General features: G+C 52.7%; 1 protein-coding gene across 5 annotated transcripts in view; it reads left to right on the forward strand.

Moving 5' to 3' along the window:
- ASCC2 (activating signal cointegrator 1 complex subunit 2) overlaps nucleotides 1–26,194 on the forward strand; it is a 39,251-nt gene extending 13,057 nt beyond the window's left edge. For 2 of the 5 annotated variants that reach the window (XM_079942892.1, XM_079942894.1), the window contains 15 exons: nucleotides 3,261–3,328; nucleotides 4,238–4,348; nucleotides 5,660–5,772; nucleotides 9,606–9,680; nucleotides 10,129–10,236; nucleotides 10,488–10,556; nucleotides 10,782–10,856; nucleotides 12,106–12,286; nucleotides 13,574–13,788; nucleotides 14,797–14,916; nucleotides 21,899–21,992; nucleotides 22,078–22,208; nucleotides 22,774–22,873; nucleotides 24,103–24,182; nucleotides 25,508–26,194. In XM_079942892.1, coding sequence (XP_079799018.1) covers nucleotides 3,261–3,328; nucleotides 4,238–4,348; nucleotides 5,660–5,772; nucleotides 9,606–9,680; nucleotides 10,129–10,236; nucleotides 10,488–10,556; nucleotides 10,782–10,856; nucleotides 12,106–12,286; nucleotides 13,574–13,788; nucleotides 14,797–14,916; nucleotides 21,899–21,992; nucleotides 22,078–22,208; nucleotides 22,774–22,873; nucleotides 24,103–24,182; nucleotides 25,508–25,679 — 1,712 coding nt within the window. In that variant the 3' untranslated portion in view covers nucleotides 25,680–26,194. Of the gene's footprint in view, nucleotides 1–3,260; nucleotides 3,329–4,237; nucleotides 4,349–5,659; nucleotides 5,773–9,605; nucleotides 9,681–10,128; nucleotides 10,237–10,487; nucleotides 10,557–10,781; nucleotides 10,857–12,105; nucleotides 12,287–13,573; nucleotides 13,789–14,796; nucleotides 14,917–21,898; nucleotides 21,993–22,077; nucleotides 22,209–22,773; nucleotides 22,874–24,102; nucleotides 24,183–25,507 lie in introns of those variants that run through there. The other 3 variants (XM_079942893.1, XM_079942895.1, XR_013831344.1) reach the window with 2 other exon arrangements.
- The last annotated feature ends 487 nt before the right edge of the window (nucleotides 26,195–26,681 follow it).

A 26,681-nucleotide genomic window follows, 5' to 3' on the forward strand; every position in this document is an offset into this window, starting at 1 on the left:
ATGAGTGCACAAAAGCAGGCACGATTAGCTAGAGAAACAATTATTAGGCCGGTTTGGTTGGAGTGGAGCATTCTGGGAGGGCAGCGCAGGAGCCAGGGGAGGAAGCTGGGGCCGGATCAAGGAGGGCTGCACGCCAGGCTTTGGCACTTGGGGAGCAGTATCGCTTGGTGGCTAAGAAGGCAGGTTCTAGAGTTGAATTGCCCAATCCACAGCTCTAGTCCCAGCTGTGTCACCTTGGCCAAGTTAGTTAGCCACTCTAAGCCTGAGTTTTCTCACTTGAAGAAAGGGAAGACCAACTTGTAGTATGGTTGTGGGGATTAAATATGAGGTGGTGCTCAGCACAGAGCCTGGCACGTTACAGGCACTTGGTAAGTGCGAGCTCTTACTGTGACGAGGCTGTGGGAGCCTCTAGGAGCTTGGAGCATCTAGGAGCTTGGAGCAGGGTGGGGAGCCATCTGGCGACAAGGTTAATCTGGCAGCATGCAGGTGGGGAGGGTGGTGACGGGAGCCCGTGGAGGGGGCCAGGGCTTCAGCGTGGGTTTGAATGTGAGAGCCTGCTTGGGCTGCTGGGGCAGAAAAGGACACATCTGGGACTAAAGCGGGGCTTAGTGAGGTCAGCTGGAGGGAGGAGTCTTAACGAATCTGGAGAAAACTTGAGGTGGGGGAGCAGGTTGTAAGTAGAGGCAAGGGCAGCATTAGGTCCGTGGGCTGTAGACGGCTGTGAGGGTCCAGGCAGAGATGCTGTCTGGCCGCATTTCCAGACAAGCAAGGGTGGTGTGAGAGAGCTCCGCCTGTTGCCAGGGTTCCTAATCTTTTAGGTCACTGACTCCTTTGAGAATCAGATGAAAGCTTGTCTCCAGGAAAACATACTCCCTCATAGAGTTTGAGCTGTTTTAGAATATTCTCATCCCTAGATTGAGAACCCTAAATTGGCTTATTAAGGAGAGCCCTTTCTTTGGCTCACAGAGGCTGGTTCACAGAAAAGAGGGCAGGATCAGGTATCAGGAGCCCCTTCATATTGTGTGTGTGTATCTGTCTGTCTGGCTCTCCGTCTGCAGGCCCCTTCTCCACACCCTTCAACACGCACACGCGCGCACACACACACACACACACACACAAACACACACAAGCTCTCTTTCCAACCCTTGAGCAGAAGACATGAGACACAGCAAGGGCAGCCTTCACTTTCTCCACCACAGAAGCTCGTGAGCAAAGCAGATCAGCTGGAAGAGGGTTGACAAAGGAGACAAGGGGGGAGCAAGGGAACTGGCCAACTGTCCTTTGGGCAGAAGCCCAGTCCTTGCCCTGTCCCTGCCTCCTGCTTTTTTTTCAACCTTAAGGCTGGTGTTGTGAATCAGCAAGTGTAATTGTGAAAGCAGGGCCCTTCAGTTAGACTCTCTTGGAGCTGCTTTGCCAGAGCAGGAGTATATGAGCCCTTGGCCCCGTGGAGGACAGCACTGATCTGTTTGACAATACCTTGCATCCACCCTGGGTTTCTGAACTGCTTCAGTCTGAGAAGGGATATTTCAAGGGAGGCCATTCCTGTCCCTTCTTTTTAAATTATTTCTTTAAGAGATCAAAAGTCAGATCTTCAATGTCATTGGAATCAGATAAAGGAGAAGGAGACTCCAAAGACCTCAAGGGTAGATTGTGAAATGTTATCTATTTTGATGCTTATAAAATATCCCTGTTACTCAGGCCTAAGCATGGGAAGGATTATGAAAGAGTGCCTTCCCCTGTTCCCGGTGGTCCAGGAGTGGTGAGGACCACTGTGTGGCCTGGGAATTATGGGAGGAGACCTGCTCCTGATGCCTGGGTCAGGAGACTCTGCCTGGAGAGGGTGACATCTGCCTTATGGTGGACTTAGCTCTGGGAGGTCACTGCAGGCAGAGGGAGGGGACAGGGCTTGTTGTGTGAGGTTGAGGATGGTGTGAGGGAAGAATGCAATTCGAGGGATGGGAAGAGGGTGGCCGGAGATGCCAGCAGAAGCCAGATCTTACAGACCCTTTGTGCCGTGGTCAGGAGTTCAAACTTGCCCTTGAGGATATTGCTAGGAGGGTTTTATGAGGAAGAGCAGAGGTGGGTGGGGAGACAGCTCAGTCACTCCCCGCCTGTCAGGAGCAGGTGGGCACAGAAGGTCAGGGAGTACCTTCACAGGTTGAGGGGTCAGATGGGAGGTGCTGAGGAAGCTCCTGCTGGTAAAACTCAGCTTTCTGGAATCAAGGAATGAAGCGGCCTCCAGGAAGGTGTTTACAGAAAGTCCAGCCACCTAGTGACTTGCTTACTCACCCAGCCCCATCTGGCCTTTGATCTCATTCATTTTCAAATCATCCAGGATAGAGTGAGGGCTCCAGGGTTATCATTAAGGCAACCGAGGACAGACCTGCCCAAAGACAGAGGACACCTAGAGGTCAGAGCACCCTGACAGTCAGCCAGCCTTAGGTCCTGGGATTGTAGTGGGATGAGGAACCCAGGCCTCTTCTGAAGGGCAGTGGCATTTTGCATCCTGTCCCCCAGCTAGCTGTGATCCTCCTTCCCTCCCCCCTTCCGCCACCCATTTGGGCAGCCAGGACAATTGGTTTCTGTTCCAGTTACCATATGCTCTAACCTCCACACTCAGCAGCAGCACTTGGAGGGTAGTGAACACTTGGAGAGGGGCTTCATTTTATAGGAATAAGTGCAAATGTGCGGTAAATCTATCTCCAGGTCCCTGGCAGGCCTCTCACCTTGGAGTAGGGATTAGTATGGCTAGCAGATTCAAAAGCAGAGGGTAGGAGAATTTCTAGAGAAATTTCTCCCTAGAATCTCCTCACATTACTAGAGGCGTGGCCTGGCAAGACTCCTGGATTGTAGCACCCAGGTTTCTTGAGCAGAGTGATCCTGTCTCCTAATTTTCCTGGATGACTAGCTCCTATTTACAAAGCCAGTGTTGTCATACAAAGCACACTGCCCAAGTGTGATCATTCCCTGGGGATGGTAGGGTGAGCTGGTTTGACCAGGGAGGGTCTTTTACGTAATTCGCTGGGCAGAGGTGCTTAAAAGGTTAACTTGTACTGAGCAAGGTCCCTCCCTCACCCCGGGGAAGTTTCTAGGCTGGGCCAAAGCTCTGTGCCAGCGGGGCCCGGGGCCAGGACTGCTTTAGTGCAGGCAGGCTTAGGAAAGGGGAGAAAGGTCACAGAACATGCTGGCAACCATTTGTACTGTGTCCTCTCCACCTCTACTGTCTTTTCCCAATTCCTACCTTTCTCTTCTCTTTTCAGGAAATATCTTTCTCCAACAGCCAAGTTACTATAATGACCTGGATGAAACCATGCCCACCATCCTTCAGGTACTGACTGGCTCTCAGCCCTGCCCAGGGGAGGCAGAGCCTTTCTCCTACCTGCTGATGTTTCTCAACTTTCCTGGAAGAGTCTGGGAGAAATCCCCCCCACCCGCCACCCCAGATTCACCTCCAGACTGTCACTGTGTTGCACCCCTCACCTCACTCCTTTGAATTCATCCTTTCCTCTCTTGAACAGGACTGAAATCTAAGGGCTGTCCAGCACTCATACAGAAAGAGCTTGGGGTGCATTTTGTGTTGTTTGTCAACAGCCATCTACCTCTAAGTATACCCCTATACGTTTCTCAAATCAGATGAAATAATGTTCATTGTAGAAAATTTGGAAAATTTTAAAAAAAGAACAAAAAAACAGAAAGAGGGAGATTAATCTCCCTCCATAATCCCACCAAGAGATAACCACTGTTCACAGTAACTCTTAGAATTTTACATGCTAGCATACTTAAAATATAGCACCATCAGTTAAATACTTACATGATTTTATGATGGGCTCTGTTTTCCCCTCACTGTTGATTTGTCTTTTATTTCAATATAGTTCCCATAAATTGCCATCTCCAGGGGATCCAAAAACATATGTTACTGACTGTAACTCTTAAATATTCATCACCATACACTTGTCCAGTCTCTCCAGGTAATATCCATAGGATTTACATACATTTTGTCATTTTAATCCTCACCACAATCCTTCAAGAAGGATGCCCCCATTACTCCACTTTGACACAGATTCCACTCTGACCCCGCTCTCTGAGAAGGTCACTGTCTCAGCTGGTATCCCAGGAACGCTGGCATATATTCTAAAGATTCCAAAGCAGTTTTCAGATCACCAGTCGCTAGCTGCAGGATGGGGGTCTAGCTGCTGGCTCGACGGGATGTGGGAGAGTCATCTCTTGTGTTTCACAGGTCTTCAGCAATATCCTCCAGCATTGTGGTTTGCAAGGGGACGGGGCCTGCACCACACCCCAGAAGCTTGAGGAGAGGGGCCGGCTGACCCCCAGCGACATGCCTCTCCTGGTGAGGTTGCCCTTCAGCCCAGCTTCTTTCTGGCCAGTAGAAGGCCCAGCAGCTTCTTCCCGTGCTCACAGCCCTTTACCCCAACCCCACCAGCAGCTGTTCCCATCACACAGGTTTAGAGCGTTTCAGCAGGCCTTTTCACTGGGAGCTTCATTTATGGAGTAGCGGAGGGAACAGGATGGAGGTTTAGTCTTCACATAGTTCAGGTGGACAGGTTCCTGGGTGCGTTATTCATTGAGCCTTTCATCCACCGCGCCGATTTGCGTGGAGGAGCCCCTAGCACGTGCCAGGCCCCAGGCTGGGCTGTGAAGGTGAAGCAGTGAGCAGAAGCAGACACGGCGCCTGCTCTCATGGAACTCAGAATCTAATGGGGATGCCAGATGGGAGTAAATGTTTAAGGAGCCTGGACGTGCGTCTGGCCCTGTGTTAAGCACCAGAGTTAGAGGAGGAACGAAGCAGCTGTGAGCTGCCCTCCTGGAGCTTGCGATCTCGTGAGAGAACAGGCCTTAAACAAGTGTTTCAGAAAAGGGCACACCGAGTGCTGTGGGAGCAGGGCATGTTACCCCTCTGAACCGCAGAGAAGTCTCTACAGATAAGTCTCCTCATCTGTAAAATGGAGATCCCAGCCTGCTTGTTAGCGTCATCGTGAGAATCAGAGAAGCCTATGAGGATGCACTCCCTGTTCTGTACAGGCGCTTCAAACTCTAAGGAAAGTAGGGTGGGCTATTCTTGTCCTCACTGGGATGTACTTTCTGTGCGGGACCTCAGGCGCTGTCTTCAGATTCAGGGATGGGTTCTCCTTCAACTTCCAAGAGAGAATCGTATTAGGCCAGGGGACCTCCCTGGCGGTCCAGTGGTTAAGACTTTGCCTTCCAGTGCAGGGGGTGCGTGTTCGATCCCTGGTTGAGGAGCTAAGATCCCACATTTGCCTTGCGGCCAAAAAACCAAAACAAAACAGAAGCAATATTGTAACAAATTCAATAAAGACTTTTAAAATGGTACACATCAAAAAATATATATATATTTAATTTAAAAAAAGAGAGAGAGAGAGAATTGTATTAGCCCAGAGCTAGAAGTCACCCTAGAGATCCCCGGCTGTGCATCTGTTGGAACTACAGTAGCAAGACCCAAGGCTTGGATTGAGCTCCCCAGATCGTCCTTCTAGAGATGGACAAGCCAGTCTTTGCCCGGGACCTCCAGTGTTCACCTGCCTGTTGGGGACCCCCAGCTTTATCAGCTTTGTCTCAGACCCTCTACAGAGTTGTCCCTGGGGGCGAAGGAGAATAATGCAGTGTTTTCCTTTGGCGACAGGAATTAAAGGACATCGTTCTCTACCTTTGTGATACCTGCACCACACTCTGGGCCTTTCTGGATATCTTCCCTTTGGCTTGCCCAACCTTCCAGAAACACGACTTCTGTTACAGGTACAGAGGTAGTTCTGGCTGTTGAAGTCGAGGTTGGAGTTCACATCTTCGTTCAGCAAGTATTTATTGGGTGCTTAGGATGCACCAGGCCCTCTTCCAGCTCCTGCCTGTGTGGAGGCTGCATTTGAGAAGCACTGCTATTTGGGGCTAAGAACAGGGGAGAGGAGGAAGAAAAACACCAACCCAAGAGTCGGGCAGTTTCAATTCAGTCCCGTTTTGTTTCAGACCCCCTGTCACAGGTAGGCACAGGGAGTGACAGATGATAAGGAGCGGGCTGAGGACTTCAGCCTCCAGCCCAGGGAAGAGCACACGTGAGGATGTGAGCAGATGTGCGCCCGTGTGGCGCCAGCAGTTGAGGCCGAATTATGAACACAGATGAGGGAGCAAAGTTCTATCTGATGAAATAAGAGAAGGTTTCAGGGCGACCCTTAAATGAGATCTTAAGAATGAACAGCAACCTTCCAGGCAGAGAAAGGTTTCCATGGCCGGAAGCGCATTCAGGCTGGCGGAGTGAAGCCTGCGGAGGCCCAGCGTGTGTTCCGGGGAGAACAGGGGAGTGGAGTGTGACACGAGGGGCGGGTGTGGGCGTGGGGAGCAGGTGACAACCAGAGAGGGCTCCAGGGAAGTCAGACTTGGTTTGATGTGTGCTGGCAGGGAGTGGGGCCTTTATTGGGCAGGCAGGAGGGAGGCCCTGGAGGCTTTTATCCAAATAACTCATAGAAAGATCCTGCTGTGATGAAGAAAGATACCAAGGGGGATACGGGGCAGGGAGGGAGACCCTCTTTGCCCACTTAGCACCGTGGGCATCTGTTCCGTGTGCAGTGAGAAGGGGGTGAGCTGGTAACTGGCACACTGCCTGGCAATGGCAGAAGGTGGGGGTGGGCTGCCCTGTTCTCAGTGGCCTCTGGCTGTTCTTGCCAGGCATCTCTCCCCACCGTTTGCAGGAGCTTCTGGGAGCTGCCCAGCTCCGTCCACCCAGCCCTCTGTCCATTCGGTCATTTGCTCACCCATTCAACAAAACATTTATCTAGCCCTGGCATGTGCCAGAGATGGCAGCTGGTGCCCTGAGCCCGCCTGGTTCTCCTCAGCTCACAAAAATCAGACATGAAGATTGATCAGCCTCCCGGAGAACGTTAGAATAAAGCACTGATCCACACTTTCTCCAGAAGGAAGGGGTTAGGATGGGACTCTTAAAAATGTTGTCACAGTTTTTAAAAGGTATCTTTTCTCATGGTAAATGTGGCAAATGCTTGTAGGAACTTTGGGAAATCCCCAAAGGTAGGAAATGAAAATCTCTATGAGAGATCATGCTGTTCTTAGACTTATTTTCACTCGCCATAAGCATTTTCCCATTTTGTGAAAGCATCTTCCCAAACATGGCGCAGATGGCTTTGGAAAAGGTCTTTGGAGATGGGAGGGTCATTTCTGGAAGAGCTGACTTTCCTGCGAGGTACCCCGTGGCGGCAGGGGAGCAGCTCCACCCATCTCAAGATGAGGAGGAAGAAAAGAAAACACTCTTGACTGCGAGTGACCCTGCCTTTGGCAAGTGACACTGCCTCTGACCCACAAACAGCCTGGGGCTGGCTCAGCCTGTTCCAACTGTGCTGGAGGCCAGGAACACCCGCTGAGCGAAGCAGCCCCTCAGTCCCAGAGGACTCTGGTCAAAGGACTACCTCCCCAAACAGCCCTCTAGCTAATCTCTCTCAGAACAACCTTCTCAGCCCTCCTCTCTTTCTGTCCTTTAATTCTGTGAACGAATAATGCATTCACATGGTTCAAAACTCAAAAAGTATAAAATACACATTGAAAAGCCTCCCTTTCCCCCTTCCCCAGTTCTGTTCCTCACACACAAGCATCGGGTTAGTTTTTTTTGTGGAATTTTCCAGAGATATGCATATAAATATGCACATATAAGCAAATATACACATTATAAATCTCCTGCCCTCTTTTTAATATTTAATATACTGGCATATTATGAGGACTGTATGTACTGTTTGCATTTTACTTTTAAATTTAATGTACATCTATGCATAAAGCACCTTCAGTCTTTGGTATGGCTGGGTAGAATTCCGTTGTGTGGGACACCAGCCCCCAGAGATTTAGGTTTTTTCCAACTGTTTGCTATTACAAAAAAAATTGCCGTAAAGAATAACTTTGTACACAGGTCATTATGTACCTCTTTACAAGTATATCTGAGAAATAAATTCCTAGAAGTAGAATTGTGGGAACAGATGGTATATGCATTTAAAATTTTCACAGATCTCACCAAATCACCCTCTATACGGGTTGTTTCAGTTAACCCTCCCACCAGCAGTGTATCCTGGCAACGCCTGACTCTGCTTGAGCCAAACTACCCTCTCTGTCGTCTTCTGGGTGCCATGCTGTGGGCCTCGAAAGGCCTGCCTCTTTGGGCCGGCTTACCCTCTGCTACGCACAGCACTGCACTAGGAAAAAGTTGTCAGCAGCCAGCCGATTGACAGACAGATGTTTACAGGGTGCCTGCTGCAGATTCAGCACTGTCCTAGGCACGTCAGCTGCATTTCTGGCTTTGGGAAGCCTAAGATGTTCAGAGATAGAATTACACCCCAGAAGAGAGGTAGCTGCATTTTAAGTTGTAAAAACACGATCTTCTGAGTGCTGTGCATCTAGTTCCGGGGAGGAGTAATCACAGGGGTGAGCGTGATCAGGAAGCGTGTGGCTGGGATGAAGAGTTTCTGTTTTCGCTTTTGTTGAAATTTTTATTGGAGTATAGTTGATTTACAATGTTGTGTTAGTTTCAGGTGTACAGCAAAGTGAATCAGTTATATATATATATATATATATATATATATATATATCCATTCTTTTTCAGATTCTTTTCCCATATATCAATAGGTTGCTACAGAATTTTTTTTTTCCGAATTTTTTAAAAAATTATTTATTTATTTATTTTTGGCTGCATTGGGTCTTCGTTGATGCGTGTGGGCTTTCTCTAGTTGTGGCGAGCGGGGGCTACTCTTCGTTGGTGCGCGGGCTTCTCATTGCAGTGGCTTCTCTTGTTGTGGAGCACAGGTTCTAGGTGTGCGGGCTTCAGTAGTTGTGGCTCGCGGGCTCTAGAGCACAGGCTCAGTAGTTGTGATGCATAGGCTTAGTTGCTCTGCGGCATGTGGGATCTTCCCAGACCAGGGATCGAACCCCTGTCCCCTGCATTGGCAGACAGATTCTTATCCACTGCGCCACCAGGGAAGCCCTGTTACAAAACATTGAGTAGAGCTCCCTGTGCTATACAGTAGGTTCTTATTAGTTATCTATTTTATATATAGTAGTGTGTGTATGTTAATCCCAATCTCCTAATTTAGGGGATGGAGAGTTTAAATCTGAGTTGAGAAGGGGTGGCTGTGAGGTTGCTGAGGTGAGAAGCAGGGTTGGCTATACTGTGCCAGGTACGGATGTACCAGAGAGGAGTTACACTTTGATGTCATAGGAGGTAGGGAGCTGCTGGCAGTTTTTGAGCAAGAAAAAAGTCACCTTGTATTTGTTCCTCAAACCCCAGTGAGTCCTGGGTGGCCTTCTCATTGCTCTGTTAGAATGAGCCTATCTGGGCCTTGGTTTCCCATATGAATGGGGGAAGTAGCTCCAGGGCATTTCCCACAAGGCTCTTCCTAGGACCAGCCACTGTGGGACAATCTGGGGTGAACTTCAGGAAGAGCCAGGGTGGTCCCGGGAGAAAACTGTGGTGACAACTTGGGAGCAAGAAATAGGCCTTCCCACTCCCTTGAGTTTGCTTTGCTTTTTCTAATGAAGTGTGATATTTGTGAGCTAATCCAGCCTTTTACCCACATGTGCCACCACAGGCTAGCTTCCTTTTACGAAATAGCAATTTCCGAACTGGAGTCTGCAATTAAGAAGAGGAGGCTTGAAGATAGCAAGTGAGGCGGGGACAAAACTAAGAGTATTGTTGTGGGAGAGAGAAGCCCCAGCTTGGGCCCTGCCCTCCGTGGGCCTTGGCATCCCCATCTCTAAGTCAAGGGGGTGGGACCACGGACCATGCGGATTTGGCTGGTGCCTCCCTACCTAATGGCCTCCTGGCCTCTGTATTGAAGCCTTTTCCCTTCAGCTGTTGCTCTAAGCTCTTATTGACCTGCTGGTTCCTGACCGCCTGTTTGAGCTGAGAAGTGGCCCTGGAACCAGCCGGCCTCTCAGAGCCTGTAGCCTTTTGCCAACTGCTGTCAACAGCAAACTGTGAGGCTTTCCCAGCCCCTGGGGGCGGGGGCAGGGGTTGGGGGGCAAGGGGCACCTGCAAATGCTGGAAAGAAGTTCCCTCGGTGCCCTTTTTGCCTCTCAAATCTACTTCTTTTTTCTCTGTGGCCTTCGAAGGCTGCTAGGTGACCTGTGGCAGAGGCTCTCCCATTCCAGGAAGAAGCTACTGGAGATTTTTCACATCCTCCTGAACCAGATCTGCCTTCTCCCAGTCCTAGAAAGCAGGTAAACACTCGAGAGCCACTGCCCCACCCAGGTGGAAGAGCCCCCTCCCCAAGCCCAGCAGAGGCGTTTCCCTCACTTCATCTTGTCCCTCCCCTGCTCCAGGGTTGCTGAGCAAAGATGGGAAACTGAGAAAAATGCCTCTTTCCCCCAACTGGCTGGAGGCCTGGCAGAGGGGTGGGGTGAGCGGGCGAGGAAGGGAGCTGCAGATTGTCTGCATGGAATGAGCTCATCTTGCCTGTGTCCTGTTCCAGCTGTGACAACATTCAGGGCTTCATTGAAGAGTTCCTTCAGATCTTCAGCTCCTTGCTGCAGGAAAAGAGGTGAGCGTGTAGCTGAGTTGGGACGGGCCCGTGGCACTCCCACCAGCCCCAGGAGACCTTACGTAATAGAGCCCCTGCCATGTGCTCACCACGGTCTAAGCTTCTGGCATTTGTGGTTGGGCAGCAGACACAGGGAGTGGCCCTCAGCAAACCAGCCCCTGTGGCCCCAGCCCTGTCTTCCCCGACACCCTCTCCCCCCCACCCCCGCTGCACTCTCTCTGGCAGGTTCCTCCGGGACTATGATGCGCTCTTCCCCGTGGCCGATGACATCAGCCTGTTGCAGCAGGCCTCGTCAGCCTTGTATCCTTCCACTGCAGCCCCTGGGACGGGCCTGACCTGACCGGGTCAGACCCACAGGGAGTGGAGGGACATTTGGCCCCAGAACACGTCTAGGCCAGCCTTCCCTAGATGCCCGCCGAGGCCCCAGCCCCAGTCTCTGGAGGAGATGACTGCTCTGATCCTTGGGGCAAATACAGCCCTACTTACCCTAGTCTTTGCTGAGCCTCTGGGCCTGTGTGACCAAGATGGACTCAGCCCTGCCCTTATGGACCTCACTGCAGGATGAGAGACGGATAATTAAATAGGCAGTTAGAGTGTCATATGGGAGAAATTCAGAGTCAGGGGAAACCAAGGGGGCCTTCAACCCAGTGGAGCTTGGGATGGGGGTGTCACACGGAAGTGAAATCCAAGTTGAGAACAGCGCAAGGAAGAGGAGGTGGCCAAACCCTGAATTAAGTGTTCCCAGGGGACAGCAAACAGAGCAGGCCTGTCTGAGGAGCCCACAGATGTTGTGTGCAGATTGCAGAGGGCTGAGGGGAAGGGGTCTAGCGGGAGGGGGTTTAGGCCATGGCAGATGAGCTGGGGCCGAGCAGACCTGCATGGCCCAGGGATGGCCCTCACTGAGAAGTTTGGGGTCAGCCCTGCAAGTGCTGGGGAGCCATGGAAGGGTGTGAAGCAGAGGGTGACATTGTCAGTTTCATACTTTGGCTGGTGGGGGGTTGGGTTAGAAGTAGAGTGAGGGGGTCTAGGGCAACTCCCCAGCATCTGGCTTGGCAATACCCAGGGTAGTGGAGAGGGAGGAGGGGCAGGAACGAGCAGGCCCAAGGACCATTTTGGTGACTGGGTAGGTTGCTCAGTCCTGTCTCAGGGACACCCTGTGGGCCCCCAGCCTTTACAGAAAGCCCGCAACTGGTTCGACAGGAAGCCCAGTGGTAGTGTCCCCACTGGGCCCTCCTCCTGGGGGTCAGTGCAGAGGAGGAGCTGCTGGATTGTCCAAATGCCATGTTCCAGGATGCTCTGCTGCCAGCCCCTGGCCCGGTCTTTACCCAGAGCTTCTTTCTGCTGAGTGGCAGGTACTGGGTTTTCAGGCTAGTGTGGCTGTGGTCTGCCTGGCCCGTTTCCTCATGTAGCCCAGGTGCCCGTGATGCCCACTGGATGCAGCCCAGACAGCCCCTGGCCGAAGCCATACAGTCAGATGCTGGGGATAGATTGAGAAACAATGCTGCCTCAGAGCTGCCCTCCCGAGAGACTCCTTAACACGTCCTCACAGGGACGAGACTCGGACCGCCTACATCCTCCAGGCAGTTGAGAGTGCATGGGAAGGGGTGGACCGAAGGAAAGCCACCAATGCCAAAGACCCACCGGTGGCTGAGAATCCTAACGGGGTCGTGGTGGTGGCAGAGGCGGTCAGCAGACCGTCATCGCTTCCCCAGAACTCGGAGGAAGAGGAGGTGTGTGACAAGAGCGGTGCTTCCCCTGCTCCCCAGCCCCTCCTGGCCCCATCGAGAGGTTTGGGCAGCGGGAAACCTGCCTTCTTTGTTCCTGCTCTCAGGGAAAAGGGTTTCTTTTGGAGTTGACAGTCTTGAGCTGCTGGTCAGCTCTGCGTTGCCTTTAGAGGGTTCTGAGCTGCGGGCGTGCTAGGCAGGGTGTGAGGAAGGCAAGTCGCTTAGCTGTCAAAGCCTCAGTTTCCCCTCCATAAGATGAAGCAATGGAGCTTTTTCCATGTGAAATCCTTGTTGGCACTCTCCTCTAAACAGAGTGGAAACCTCTGATCTAGTGCTTTCACTCCAGGCTTTTACAGAACTCACCATCGCCAAGTCTGTGGCCGTACTGATCAGCCACTGAGCCCAGGACTCTTCGCTGAATGTCAGGCACCATGATGTGGGGATTAAGACCACACAGTCTCTGGGGTCAGGCAGCTCAGGGAAGTATCCTGGTTCTGTCACCCGCCAGCTGAATGGCCTCAGGCACGTCCCTCACATCAGCCTTGGTTTCTCACCTGTAAGGTGGGGACTGCCACTGTCCCCACCCACCTCCATGTGGCTGTGGGATGATGCTCAGAGCTGCTGTGTGGAGTGAATGCTCTGAGCCTGGCTGGCCCTCAATGCTCCATTGACAGACGCTGCTGCTCTTCCTGTTAGACCCCAGGCCCCGTGACTGCTGCCCCAGGACCTTGGAGAATGACAGCCCCTTGTGCCTCCCCCCACACACCCCCTTTTCCCTGTTTGGCTTATTTCAGACATGGAGGAGTTTTACTGTTGTTTTTTTGATTTGTAAATTTCCTTAAAAGCCTAAAAAATTAAGCCACTTTGAGCTGTCTATGCACTGAATCCCCCTCATCGAGGTGGAGATAATCAAAGGAGAGCATCTCCACATAGTCAGGTCTGGTGGTTGCTGTTCCGCTCTGGCATCAGTCATCAACCTGTCAGAGCAGGAAAAGGACTTGATTCATAGAAGCCATGGCCGTTTATGGAGAGCCTAGTCCATGCCAGGCACAGTGCTCTGCGTTTTTTGTGCAAAAGCACACTGCCCCAAGTCACACAGCCAGAAGTAGCTCAGCTGGTAAATCGTAGTGCCCCCTTTCACTTAAGTGACTTGGCTCAGGTCCCTCGGCCAGGAGGGGCAGGGCTGGGACTCAAACCAGGTCCCCTGACTTGAGACCAGCACTGTTGGGGGCCGGTTGCCCTGTCACTAGCCCAACCTAGCCTTCCCCTACTTCACTCTGGCTCTTCCCACAGTGCTTGGGGGCAGCGGCTGCTCCAGGCCCCACGGTGTGTGGCGTGGAACTGGACTCACTCATCTCCCAAGTGAAGGACCTGCTGCCAGACCTTGGCGAGGGCTTCATCCTGGCCTGCCTGGAGCACTACAGCTATGACCCGGAGCAGGTGATCAACAACATCCTGGAGGGGCGGCTGGCCCCTGCCCTCAGCCAGCTGGACCGCGGCCTAGACAGGTGAGAGAGACGGGTGGGAGGAGGCTCACGGCGTCCAGCCTGCCCCGGGGCCCTTGTCAGGGGCCCTTCTTAGTTCCTCTGCCTCCCACGCCTCCTTCCCACGTGTCCCAGGACTCAGCTCGCTTGCTCTTCCCCGCAGCAGAGTTTCCCAACCGTGGAAGCTAATGTCCTCTTTGAGGAAACAGAAACCTCAGGCCCAGGAGGTCCTCACATGCCCCCTGCAGGGCAGAGTGGGCACCGCTGGACTGCCCTGCTCCACCTCGTAGGAAGACCCATTAGAGCCACAGGGATGTGACCAAGGGGTCGAGAGCCTTCAGAGCTCTGATATTGCTGGCCTGCCCTGTCATTGCCACCTTCCCAGTAGATTCCTGAGGGAGGACAGCCAAAGCTTCTCACTTCCTTCACAACCACCCTTCTTTTTTTTTTTTGGCTGCACCGCACGCCTTGTGGGATTTTAGTTTCCGACCAGGGATTGAACCTGGGCCCTCGGCAGTGAGAGCGCAGAGTCCTAACCACTGGACTGCCAGGGAATTCCCCCATACCCACCTTTCCTGAGTTGGGCCCACTGCTTCCCTGAAGGCCCCGGGAGGCAGAAGGAATGAGTGCAGGAATGGGTGTTTCTTCCATGAATAAATGTTGTTTATTGAATGAATGAATGAAGTTAGCTCTGCCTTTGGACAAGCTCCTCAGCCTCCATGTGTCCATTTTACAGGTGAGGGCACTTGAGGCAAAAAGAACTTGAGTGACCTCTGACTATCTCATAGGGCTGTCGTGAGCAAAACCTGTGTGAATGGCATGCAGGACCAAGGGACACTTTGTATGAGGGGTGGCCGCCTACCCAGGCAGGGGCAGGATTGGACAGGATTGGGCAGGTTTTTAGGCTGTGTCCCAGGTGTGGCTGTTGAAGGGGGTGGAGTCTCTGATGGATAGGACATGATGGGGGGAGTGGGTGCAGGTAGGCATCCACTAGCAAGGACCCCTGAAATGGATTTCTGTGCTGCCCCCCAGACAGGTGAAGCCAGACGTGACTCCCCTGCTGGCATCTCGTCACAACATCTTCCAGAATGATGAGTTTGACGTGTTCAGCAGGGACTCAGTGGACCTGAGCCGGGTACACAAGGGCAGGAGGTGAGTTTGGTGGACCGTGGGGTTCCAGGGACCCCAACTCTGCAAGTGCAGAGAGAAAGCGAGAAACTCAGAGCCCCCATCTTGATGGAATTGGTCATGGAGCTTCAGCTCGGGGCTCCCCCATACCTGGCACCCATGTGCTCCCAGCAGCCGAGCTCAGGGTCTCTAATGATCCCGCTTTAGGCTCCAACTCTGCACACAGAGTTAGTGAGTCCTCCTTTTTGACAGCAAAAGGCCAGCGGGACCAAAACCAGCCCCTCTTCCCTTCTTTCATCTTTGGAGGTGTCCACCACTGAATCCTGGGTGGGAGAGCTGGGCAGTGCTTCCCAGCAGCTGCTCCTTGACCTGTATTTTTCCATCTGATGACAAAATGAGCAAATGAAGGACCTGTCCTGAGTGAGCTTTTCAGAAGTGAATGTATTCCATTTTAAGGCCTTTCCACTTATGTTTGATCTATGTCCTTCTTACTTTTTTGGCATTGAAAAGTCCATTCATGATTTATTCATTTATTCAACAAATATTTGCCTGGTGCTTCTAGGCCCTGGATTTATTAGGTGCTGGGGATGTGGTGGGGAGTGAAACAGGCAGGGCCCCTGCCCACGTGGAGTTTGCACTAATCAGCTTGGCAAACAAGCAACATGAAATTGCAGATGAAAAAGATTCTCCAAGGTGGAGGTGCGCAGACTTCCAAGCCTCTAGTCGGGGCTTCAGTCCAGGCAGAAAGGCTCCTTGGAGAAAATGATGTGGGAATGACTGTGGAAGGACGAGGAAGGGTCAGTTGTGCAAGGGGGACAGGAGAAGCTTTCCAAGCAGAGTGAACAGCAGGGGTGGTGGCCCCGAGGACGTGGGAGCATGGTGAGGGTCGCCTGAGCCGGTACATTATATGTTTTGGAAAGATCACCTGGCTTTGGAATGGAGACCCCTTGGAGGGGCTGAGAGTCAGCAGCCACATGGCATGATGGAGAATGGCGGGATCAGACACCGTCAGCCCTGCACTAGACCCCCAGCGTTCTCCTGCATGGGGCTGCTTCACGGAATCCAGAAATCTAGGAACTGCTGGATGAGTCCAGCCCGCCCTCTCCCCCAACACATAGATGGAAGTGGTGAGGGTCAGAGAGGAGAGAGGACCTGCCCCGTTCTTGGGATAGGAGCCTCAGTGCCAGAAGCTCAAGCTGTTCCCCATTCCCGGGGCTGTCCAGCGCTAGAAGCGTGGCTGATTGCTGGCCTGGGTACCCGGCACAGGGCAACTGTAAAGCCATCTGGCTGGCTGGACAGGAAGCATTTGCAAACTGCTTAGTCACACACGTTGCAACATCCCCAGATCCCAAGCTGGCGATGTTTTCCTGTATCAGTGGCCACTGTTCCAGGCCAGAATGACCCAGCCATGGGGAGAGGGGCAGATGAGGAGGGCTGTACCCCTGCTCGAAGGAGCTCCCGGCTGCCTGGCAGAGAGACCAGGTAGCAAATGTTTACTGAGCTCGTTGTGCCGGGTAGCCCGGGCAGAGTCTCTGTTCATGTGTTCATTATTTATTTATTCATACAGAAAATATTTATTAAGTGATTCACTATCTCCAGATCCTGTGCTAGAGACACCAGGAGACAAGGTGAGCAAGGTGCCCAGGCCTCATTCTCAAAGGGCACAGAGACCCTGGGAAAGACTTAGGACATTAAACAGGCCGTGACAGAGTGGAGAGGTACCAGGATGGGGCACGGAGGGACCTCAGTGGGGACCCCTGTCCTGATGCGGGCAGGGCAGTGGGGCTTAGGGCCTTGGCCCTGCCTTCACGGAGCATGTGAGAAATTAAGTAGCACAAGGCAGATCACCCTTGAGTTAAAATGTGTGTGTGTCATTAAACCAGATATGATATACTCAGTGGCTCAAGTAATAAGGAAATCTGTCCCCTTGCGTGACAGGCAGTCACAGGGTAGGGAAGTCTAGGCTTGGTTGACCTGTGGTGCAGCCATATCATCAAGGGTGCATCTTGCTCCCTCAGGGCCACTGGGTAACTGCACCTGTTTCAGCTGTGACGTCCAGAAATGACACAGCCAAGAGGAAGTCTGGACGAGGTCTTTCTGCATCTCTCTTAGAGGCCAGGAGACCTTTCCCAGAACTCCCCAGATTCCCCTCACATCTCACTGAGGAACTAGGTCACAGGGCTAAGGTCCAGGGCTCCCGGAAAAGGGGGAAGGGGAGGACCTGAGCAAAAAGAGGGTCTGATAGGAGTGGGGGTGAGGTAAAGGGGGGTTGTTGGGTAGATGCCAAGCACGTGTGCCACAGGTGTATAGTAGCTAAGGAAGGAGGCGGTGTGTGTAAGGTGGGGTCCCCTAACTCCTTTGGACTGGACAGTGATGCCCTGGAAGATAATAAGTGTTCTCTCTCAAATTAGTTCTATTGCCAAAAATGTCTGTGCACCCTGTGTGCCTCCTGGAGAGTCACAGGGCACATTAGTACATTAAAGGCTCTGACAAGGCCTGTAGTGAAAGAAATAGGATTCCTTTTGCTGAGCTCAGCAGGTGCCAGGTCCACTTCTGCTCATTGTCTGATTTCATGCTGACATCATCCCTGGGAGGCAGAACTAAGTCTTGGCAAGGATAAGGGGCCAGCCTGTGATCACACCACACAGGAAGTAGCCAAGCAGACTTGAGTCAGGAGGCCTGTGTTATGGCCCTGGCTCTGTTGGTAGAAGATGTGTGACCTTGGGAAGGTTACATTGCCTCTCTGGATCTCCTGATTCCTCACCTGGAAAAGGGGGGCTTTATTGCCTCTGCAGGCCCTTTAGAGGTTCAAAAGTGGGTGTCACCCCACTAAGGGCCAGTTTGAGTTGGGCCTTGAAGGATAGGCTAGAGGAAACAAGGAGGGAAAAGGTGGCACGTTTCAGAAGAGCCCACATGTTCCCTGGGCTTGTAGGAGGCCACGCAAGCAACTTGTTCCAAATACGGTCTCCGAAGCTACTGCTGCTTGACTGATATTCTGGCTCTCAGATGGATCCTTTTTTTTTAACATATTTATTGGAATATAATCGCTTTACAATGTTGTGTTAGTTGCTGCTGTATAACAAAGTGAATCAGCTCTATGTATACATATATCCCCATATCCCCATGCTCTTGCATCTCCCTCCCACCCTCCCTATCCCACCCCTCTAGGTGGTCACAAAGCACTGAGCTGATCTCCCCATGTGATACAGCTGCTTCCCACTAGCTATCTGTGTTACATTCAGTAGTGTATAGATGTCAGTGCTACTCTCTCACTTCGTCCCAGCTTACCCTTCCCCCTCCCCATGTCCTCAAGTCCATTCTCTACATCTGCATCTTTATTCCTGTCCCCCTAGGTTCATCAGAACCATTTTTTTTTTTAGATTCCATGTACATGTGTTAGCATACAGTATTTGTTTTTCTCTTTCTGACTTACTTCACTCTGTGTGACAGACTCCAGGTCCATCCATCTCACTACAGATAACTCACTTTCATTTCTTTTTATGGCTGAGTAATATTCCATTGTATATATGTGCCACATCTTCTTTACCCATTCATCTGGCGATGGACACTTTGGTTGCTTCCATGTCCTGGGTATTGTAAATAGAGCTGCAATGAATATTGTGGTACATGACTCTTTTTGAATTATGGTTTTCTCAGGGTATATGCCTAGTAGGGGGTTGCTGGGTCGTATGGTAGTTCTATTTTTAGGTTTTTTGGGGGGTTTTTTTGCGGTATGTGGGCCTCTCACTGCTGTGGCCTCTCTCGTCGCGGAGCACAGGCTCTGAATGTGCAGGTTCAGCGGCCATGGCTCACAGGCCCAGCCGCTTCACGGCATGTGGGATCCTCCCGGACTGGGGCACAAACCTGCGTCCCCTGCATCGGCAGGTGGACTCTCAACCACTGCGCCACCAGGGAAGCCCTATTTTTAGGTTTTTAAGGAACCTCCATACTCTTCTCCATAGTGGCTGTATCAATTTACATTCCCACCAACAGTGCAAGAGGGTTCCCTTTTCTCCACATCCTCTCCAGCATTTATTGTTTGTAGATTTTTTGATGATGGCCATTCTGACTGGTGTGAGGTGATACCTCATTGTATTTTTGATTTGCATTTCTCTAATGGTTAGTGTTGTTGAGCATCCTTTCATGTGTTTGTTGGCAATCTGTGTATCCTCTTTGGAGAAATGTCTGTTTAGATCTTCTGCCCATTTTTGGATTGGGTTGTTTGTTTTTTTGATATTGGGCTGCATGAGTTGCTTGTATATTTTGGAGATTAATCCTATGTCAATTGCTTCGTTTGCAAATATTTTCTCCCATTCTGAGGGTCGTCTTTTCGTCTTGTTTATGGTTTCCTTTGCTGTGCAAAAGCTCTTAAGTTTCATTAGGTCCCATTTATTTATTTTTGTTTTTATTTCCATTTCTCTAGGAGGTGAGTCAAAAAGGATCTTGCTGTGATTTATGTCAAAGAGTGTTCTTCCTGTGTTTTCCTCTAAGAGTTTTATAGTGTCTGGCATTACATTTAGGTCTTTAATCCATTTTGAGTTTATTTTTGTGTATGGTGTTAGGAAGTGTTCTAATTTCATTCTTTTACATGCAGCTGCCCAGTTTTCCCAGCACCACTTATTGAAGAGGCTGTCTTTTCTCCATTGTATATTCTTGCCTCCTTTATCAAAGATAAGGTGACCGTATGTGCGTGGGTTTATCTCTGGCCTTTCTGTCCTGTTCCATTGATCTATATTTCTGTTTTGGTGCCAGTACCATACTGTCTTGATTACTGTAACTTTGTAGTATAGTCTGAAGTCAGGAAGGCTGATTCCTCCTGCTCCGTTTTTCTTTCTCAAGTTTACTTTGGCTATTCGGGGTCAGATGGATATTTTCCTGGCTGGTTTTGCCCCTGATTTTCGTTTCCTTCTCTGGCTCCAAATGAGGTCATGGGGCCAAAGCCACACCTTCTTGGATGGGGTACCCAGGGCACCAGGCTCCTCTGTCCTTACCTGTGTCCTCTCCTAGGACCCAGCTGGGGCAGGTGCAGTTTGCCAGGCTTCTCTGTGGTCCTGCTGGGAGCAACAAAACCAGAGGGCGCACCGTGTGAAAGAACCTCCCTACTGCCGGGACTGGGGGCCAGGTAGACCAGGAGCTGTGAGATGTGGCAGAGAGAACAGTGACAGCTCTCATCCATCCTTGGTCCCCTGGCCCAGCTCAGGGCCTGGCGCCTAGCAGGCCCTCAGGAAACATGTGTTGATTGAATGGGTGTGCTTCTGCCAGTGGCACCACCCACCTGAACATGCTTGGCCCCTTTCATTTCCTCTCTGCCTCTTTTCTCTCCAGCCCTCAATGTGGCAAAGAGAGCCAGGTAAGGGCCGAGGCCACAGTCACACGCCCCCTTTCCTGACATGAGCTGAAAGATTCCTGTGGACCAAGATTTTTCCCTGGTCCAGACAAACGTCTCTGCACCATAGAGCCTCCATTACCCCTTCTCCAGCGCCCCCGCTAGGCCCCCTGCACCCCAGTTCATTTCTCCTTTACTTGTGTTTCCAGGACATGCTTGCCTTCATCTAGCACACTTCTGCTCTTTGCCACTAGACTGAGCTCCTTAAGGGCAAATCCAGATCTTACTCTTTTCTGAATCTCTCCCTAACCCAGCTTTAGCACCCTGCCCAGCATATAGTAGGCCCTTTATAAAAACTGTTGAAGGAAGCAAATCCTAACCCGCCATGCTGAGGGCTGCAGTCCTGACCTGCACCAGGCTCCCAGGCCAGACTCAGGCGCCTGCCCCTCCCTGCACCAAAAGCCAGTTAATAGAAGATTTTTATGAATGCTACAGACTTTGTGTCTCTTCTTTTTTTTCCCCTTACCCTTGATACATTCCAGAGGCCCGATTTCACAGCTAAGCTGGATTTTCTTTCCTGGCATCTCATATTGATTTCCCCTGCAGGGCTAGAAACTACATTCCACAGGCCGATGTGTCTGACAAACCAGGTTTTTCTACAGATTTGCAAAACCCGGAGTCAAGAGGCCTGAGTCCCCACTATGGCTGTGCTACAGCTCACTGTGTTCCCAAACACGTCTCTCCCCTTCCTTCCCCTGCACCCTACTTTCCTCCCCTGTGATATGACAGGAGTTAAACTTTCAGACTTTTTCTTGCCATGCAATCTGACATGGAAGATTGAACTGCAGGACGGATGAGACCCTGTGCTAAAGCGGGGGTGAAAGTGAGAGACCGGGACCCCTCCTCGCCCCTCACACCCTGAGGCCGCCTAGGGCTCCCCTGAGCTCACTAAGAAAGCAACATGTGGCCTTGCTCTTTCTTCAGTTTGTGTTTGTTTTAAAAGATTTGGATAACCCCAGGCCCCTCCTTGGAGTAACCAGGCATTTGGCAGGGGGCTTACTAGCCCTCTCTCTGTGCATTTACGTGCGTAGATAGGTATGTGCCCACAAGAGGAGACAGTTGTTCTGGTTTGCTTTCTGCTTTTTATACAGATGGGATCATACTGTGCATTTTTCTCTGCTTGCTTTTCTCCTGGAGAATGTCTTAGATTTCTTTCTCCATCAGCACAAATAGATCACCGTCATTCTTGAGAGCTGCCGCCCAGCATTCTGTGGCACAGAGGGAGCACAGGTCCTTTGGCCGTTTCACCCGTGATGGACATGAGTTGCTCTCCGTCTTTCACTGTTAAAAACGGTGCTGAAAAGAAAATCCCCAATCAGACCTCTGTGCGCACATGGCCAGTGTTGCTCCAGGGTGGACGCCTTGAAAGGGAGTCTCCCAGCTGAAGGGGGGGCATTTTTTCCACGTTAACAGCTGCTCCTGGGGTGCCCTCTAGAGTGGCTGGACCCAGTCACATGGGCACCAGCAGCGGTGAGCCCCACGCCCCCACCAGTGCTTGATCTCGGTTTGTGGCGGCCTGAGGCGGGAAGAAGTAAGCCATGGAAGCTGCAGCCCCTTCCCATGCCTTCAAAGCCTAATGGTTTTCCTTTGTGTCTCCTTGCTGTTCCCTCTCGGTGCCAGGAAGGAGGAGAGCGCGCGGAGCCTGCTGAACGACAAGCGGGAGGTGGTAGCGCAGCGGCGGCGCTACGAGCAGTACAGCGTGGTGGCAGAGGAGGTAGGCGTCCCCAGGCCACCGGCCGTGCTGCGGGGGGAGACCGGCCAGCCCCGGGCCCCTCGGACCCACACTTCTGCCATCTCAGGTGCCAGTGCAGCCAGGGGAGGACTCGCCTTACCGCAGTGACGACTACGAGGATGAGTATGATGACACATATGATGGCAACCAGGTGGGCGCCAACGACGCAGACTCTGATGATGAGCTCATCAGCCGCAGGTGAGGCTGTCAAATTCCAGGGGCAGAGTGGCCTCCCGCAGCCTCTTGTTTATACAGATGTGGGAGCCAGGGCCCAGGTCACGTGAGCAAGTCAGTGGCAGAACCAGGGCCCGAACCCAGGCCTCCTGACTCCTAGTCCAGTGCTCCCTCCACCCCAGCCCCCACCTTGGCCGGTTGGTCCAACCTACCCTGAGTGAGGCAGCATTTATTGGGTCTCATGCAGGAGTTTTACATTTTCTTCCTAATTGCAGAAAACTTTTCCCAATGGGATCTTATGGAGATTCCCCAATTCCCCGGTGAAAGCAGAGCTGCCCTGACTAGAGAGAACTAGAGACTCCCACAGCCCCAGCTCAGGCTCCCCAAAGCCCCCACGTCAAACCCTCGTACCCACACAGAATCCAGGGGCTGGAGCAAAGCTGGCTTCAAAAGCACTTTGGTTTTTCCCGGCCTCCTGAGCCCTTCCCCGTCCTGGCAGCCCCTCTCACCCAGTGGGGTTCCCCCTCCCTGAGGCTCACTCTCCAGGTTTAGTCTAGTCTTTGATCTCACTTTCTCTCTAAACCCTCAGGCCCTTCACCATCCCTCAGGTGCTGAGAACCAAAGTGCCCAGAGAAGGGCAGGAGGACGAGGAGGAGGAGGAGGACGAGGCTGAGGACGAGGCCCCCAAGGTACCTCCTTGGCAGGTGGCAGGTGAAGGGGAGGGTACACTTTTGAGAGGTGAATCGGGATCTGTGCCCCCCTTCTCTGAACCTGGCCTTGAGGCGGCTCCAGCATTACTGCCAGGGAGGGTGGGGGTCCCTCTGAGCCCGGGATGTCTGCTTGGAGAGCTGCTAGCTTAGAACCCGCCTCTGCTGCCCAGTGAGGGCCCAGAGGATGGATCAGAGGCCGGGCCTTCGAGCTGCTGGGTTATTTAGGCCTGGGGCCCAGGAGAGGGACAGCTGTTGGCCTCTGTGCCCAGGTTGGCAATTCTTGAAATCAGAGAGGCGTTAGAGCCCAAGGGCCCTTTGGAGGTCATCTGGGACGATGGGTTTGAAAATTCAGTTTTTTAGCCACTAAACTTTTTCTTCAAGTGAAATCTTAACTAGAGCCTCATATAAAATAGATAAGAGCAGCGCTGCTCAGGTTGAATGGGGCAGCAGCCTGGGACCCCTGGATCCCCCCCCATGTCCTCCCACCAGGGTGACAAATTCAGACATGTCCGGGGCCAGGCCACCAACATAAATGAGTAGCGGGGCCTGATGGAAACTGAGGTGGGGGGACACACGTGCCCTGCCCAGGGGCTCCTCAGCACTGTGGAGGCCCGGACCCTCCAGGGCTTTCCCTTCTTCCAGGCAAGGGATCAGCCTGGATTTTTATGTCAAATCCTGAAGTTTTCAAAAGTTACTAATTCCCCTTGTTTTGTTGTTGTTTTTGTGAAACAGCCCGGGCCCCCAAAGCCTGTCTGTGGTCCTTGGGTCCCACTTTCTCCCGCTAGTCCAGTCTCTCCCCACCTTGGCACAGGGCAGGCGCTCCCACAGCCCATTGCTTATGGTGCCAGCGGGGAGAGGAGTCAGCTTCCAGGGCGCTCTCTTGTGTTTCCAGGCCCCGTGTGGTCTCTCATGGCGGCCATCCTGGCCTTCCCCCATTGCTCTCACCTGTCATCATCACGCTCCTGCTATCATGGAGCCATCTTTAGCTGCCTCTCTTCCGGAAATTGGTGGGAGGGTCAGAGGAGGGGCTTCTGGTGGAAACCTTGGACCATAGCAAGCCAGCTGCATTCTGGGGCATTGCCCAGCCGCACTGTGGCTTAGCCCCACTCCTGGCATAGGGGTGTCACCAGGATTGGGCCAGGTGCAGCCTCACCTCAGCTTAGGGAAATGGAGCAGCTCATGATTCTTTTCTCCCCTCCCCTCCACAGCCTGACCATTTTGTGCAGGACCCTGCAGTGCTGCGGGAAAAAGCAGAAGCCAGGCGCATGGCCTTCCTGGCCAGGAAGGGGTGAGCATTTAATAGGCTGTGTTGGTGGGAGGGGGAAGCCCAGCCAGCCACACAGGAAGCCCACACACAAACCCCAAGTGCTTTACATGTGTTAATTTAGTTCTGGCAACAGACCTATGAAGTAGCTACTATTACCATTATCCTTGTTTTACAGATGAGGAAACTGAGGCCCAGACATGTTAAGTAACCCGCCAAAGGTCACACAGCTAGTAGGTGGCAGAGCAGAGATTGAGTCCAGGTGGCCTATCTCTGGGGTCCACACTTGTAACCATTACTTGATAGACACTACAAGGGGTTTATCACCCAGTGTGGGAGCATGATGTGTCCACGGCTCGCTGGTGTCAGGCAGAGTGTAAAATCTGGGAGAGCCCAGATAGACAGACAGGCACATATCCTTTATGGCCGAGAGAGGCATGTTAGGGACGGGGCATGTGAGCTGGGCCCTTAAAGGTGGAAAGTGTGCAAAGGAGTTTTTCATGTGAGGGGAAAGAGGCAAGAAAGCTCAGGGTGGTCAGGGAGGGAGGCCTTCGGAGGGGAGCTGGGAACAGGTAACTAGAGACTCCTCTAATTCACCCCGTTGTCTTCCTGGGGGTGGGGTGCAGTCCAGAGGGGCCAAGGACCTGCCCCAGGTCCCTCTTCCACTTAAAGCCAAGCCAGGGGTTGCAAGCCCAGTCCCCCATCCTGGCCCTGGGACTCCCACAGCCCTGCGCACTGGGTGCAGGGGGCCTAACCAAGTGGGGAAGACATTGGATCTCATTCTGAAGGCAGCCGGGAGCCACAGAAGGTCGTTGAGCAGAGAACAGAGTGACTCTGACCTCTGATCCATCACAGCGCCCTGAGCACAGAGCTCTGGGTAAACCCAGCAGCTGATGTGGTCTGAAGAGGCCCAAGGTCATATCTGAGTGTACTTGGTCTTGGGAGGCCACCAAGCAAGGCCCTGGGGTGTAGAACTGGAGTCCTACCTCATCTGTATCATGTGGCCCTGGGTGGAGAAGAGAGGGGCCCATCCCCAGGCCCTCGTCCTCTCTGCACTGTGGGCTGTGTTCAGCCCACTAGCTGGTCCACCCTCAGATCTTAGCCAGAGGCCCATCGGGAGGCAGAGCTCAGAGGAGAGTAAACAGAGGGCACGGCGCTGGCTGGAGCCCCCACAGCCCTGCCCCTGCCGGGCTCCATTTCTCCTCCCCCTGGAAGCTGGGATGGGGGTATCCTGGCCCAAGCTTTGGGTCCTCTCCCAGGGACCTCCAAGGAAGGCAAAGGGCTCTTCCCATCAGGGCCTCCTCCTTCGCCTGATGGGTTCTTGTGGGGGCGGGTTGTTCCTCCCTCAGGTACCGGCATGACAGCTCGATGGCAGTGGCTGGCAGCCCCCGGGGCCACGGGCAGAGCCGAGAGACAACACAGGAACGCAGGAAGAAGGAATCCAGCAAGGCCACACGAGCCAACCACAACCGGAGAACCATGACTGACCGCAAAAGAAGCAAAGGCATGATTCCATCCTGAGGCCGCTGCAACAGGGCCAGCTGGACCTGCCAGGCTGAGGTACCATAGCCTGGGGCCTCCTCGCCAGTTGGCCCCCTGCCAGGCCCCAAGTTCAAGTCCACCCCTCGACAGCCTCAGCTTCGCAGCCCCTGAGAAGGCTGCCTCGTTGTCTGCCAGCCAGCCATGAGCGCCATCCTGCAGAACACACAGTGCCTTATCCACAGCAGAGGAACTGAGCGGCCAGCGCACAGGTGCAAGGGACGGGGTTGGAGCCCCAAGGCCAGCCCCCAAACCTCGTGCAGCCGGATACCATGTCCCTTTCTCCCTGGACGGCAGGAAACCTGTGTATTCAAAAACAAAAAAAAAACACAAAAAAAGCCCTGCGAATAAAGTTTTGACCCTTTCAAGAAATGATCCGTTGCCGGGCCTGTGACCCACTCCCCCTGTGTCCCAGTGCTTCGATGACAGCCACCGTCAGGAGAGGAAGGCGGCAGGGCGGTGCTCTTTTCATCAGCCTTTCATGCTTGCCTCTTATTTTCACCCCTCCTGATCTCGCTCTGCCTCACTGTGTGGCCCAGAGAACATCACTCCCTTCTCTGAGCCTCCGGTCCCTGCCTGCAGAAGCAGGGGCTGAGTGTGTGAGGCCCTGCAGTCCTTTCTGTGAGCTCGTTCAGTCCCCATGACTGCCACCCTAGGAGGTAGGTAGGTACGATTTTCAGCCCCATAGTACAGATGAAGGAGGCCAGGCACTGAGAACAGCAGGTGGCTGTCCGCCCACAGCTAGGAGGTGGGAGAACAGGGATTGGACACCCAGTCTGACCCCTGGCCTTTTCAGGGTCCTGGGCCCCCACGGGTGGTGTCATCTCCATCTCATAGCTGCCCAAGGATGGTTGGCCAGTGGCCGAGCCAAAACCAGAACTCAGTGCCTCCTGGTTGCACAGACGTTCCATTAAATCCTCCAAAATCAAGGGGTCGGAGACAGGAAGAAACAAGTGACGATGTCACTACCAAGTCCTGTTGAAG

Source organism: Stenella coeruleoalba, assembly GCF_951394435.1.
Source record: "Stenella coeruleoalba genome assembly, chromosome: 14".
NCBI classification, from domain to species: domain Eukaryota; kingdom Metazoa; phylum Chordata; class Mammalia; order Artiodactyla; family Delphinidae; genus Stenella; species Stenella coeruleoalba.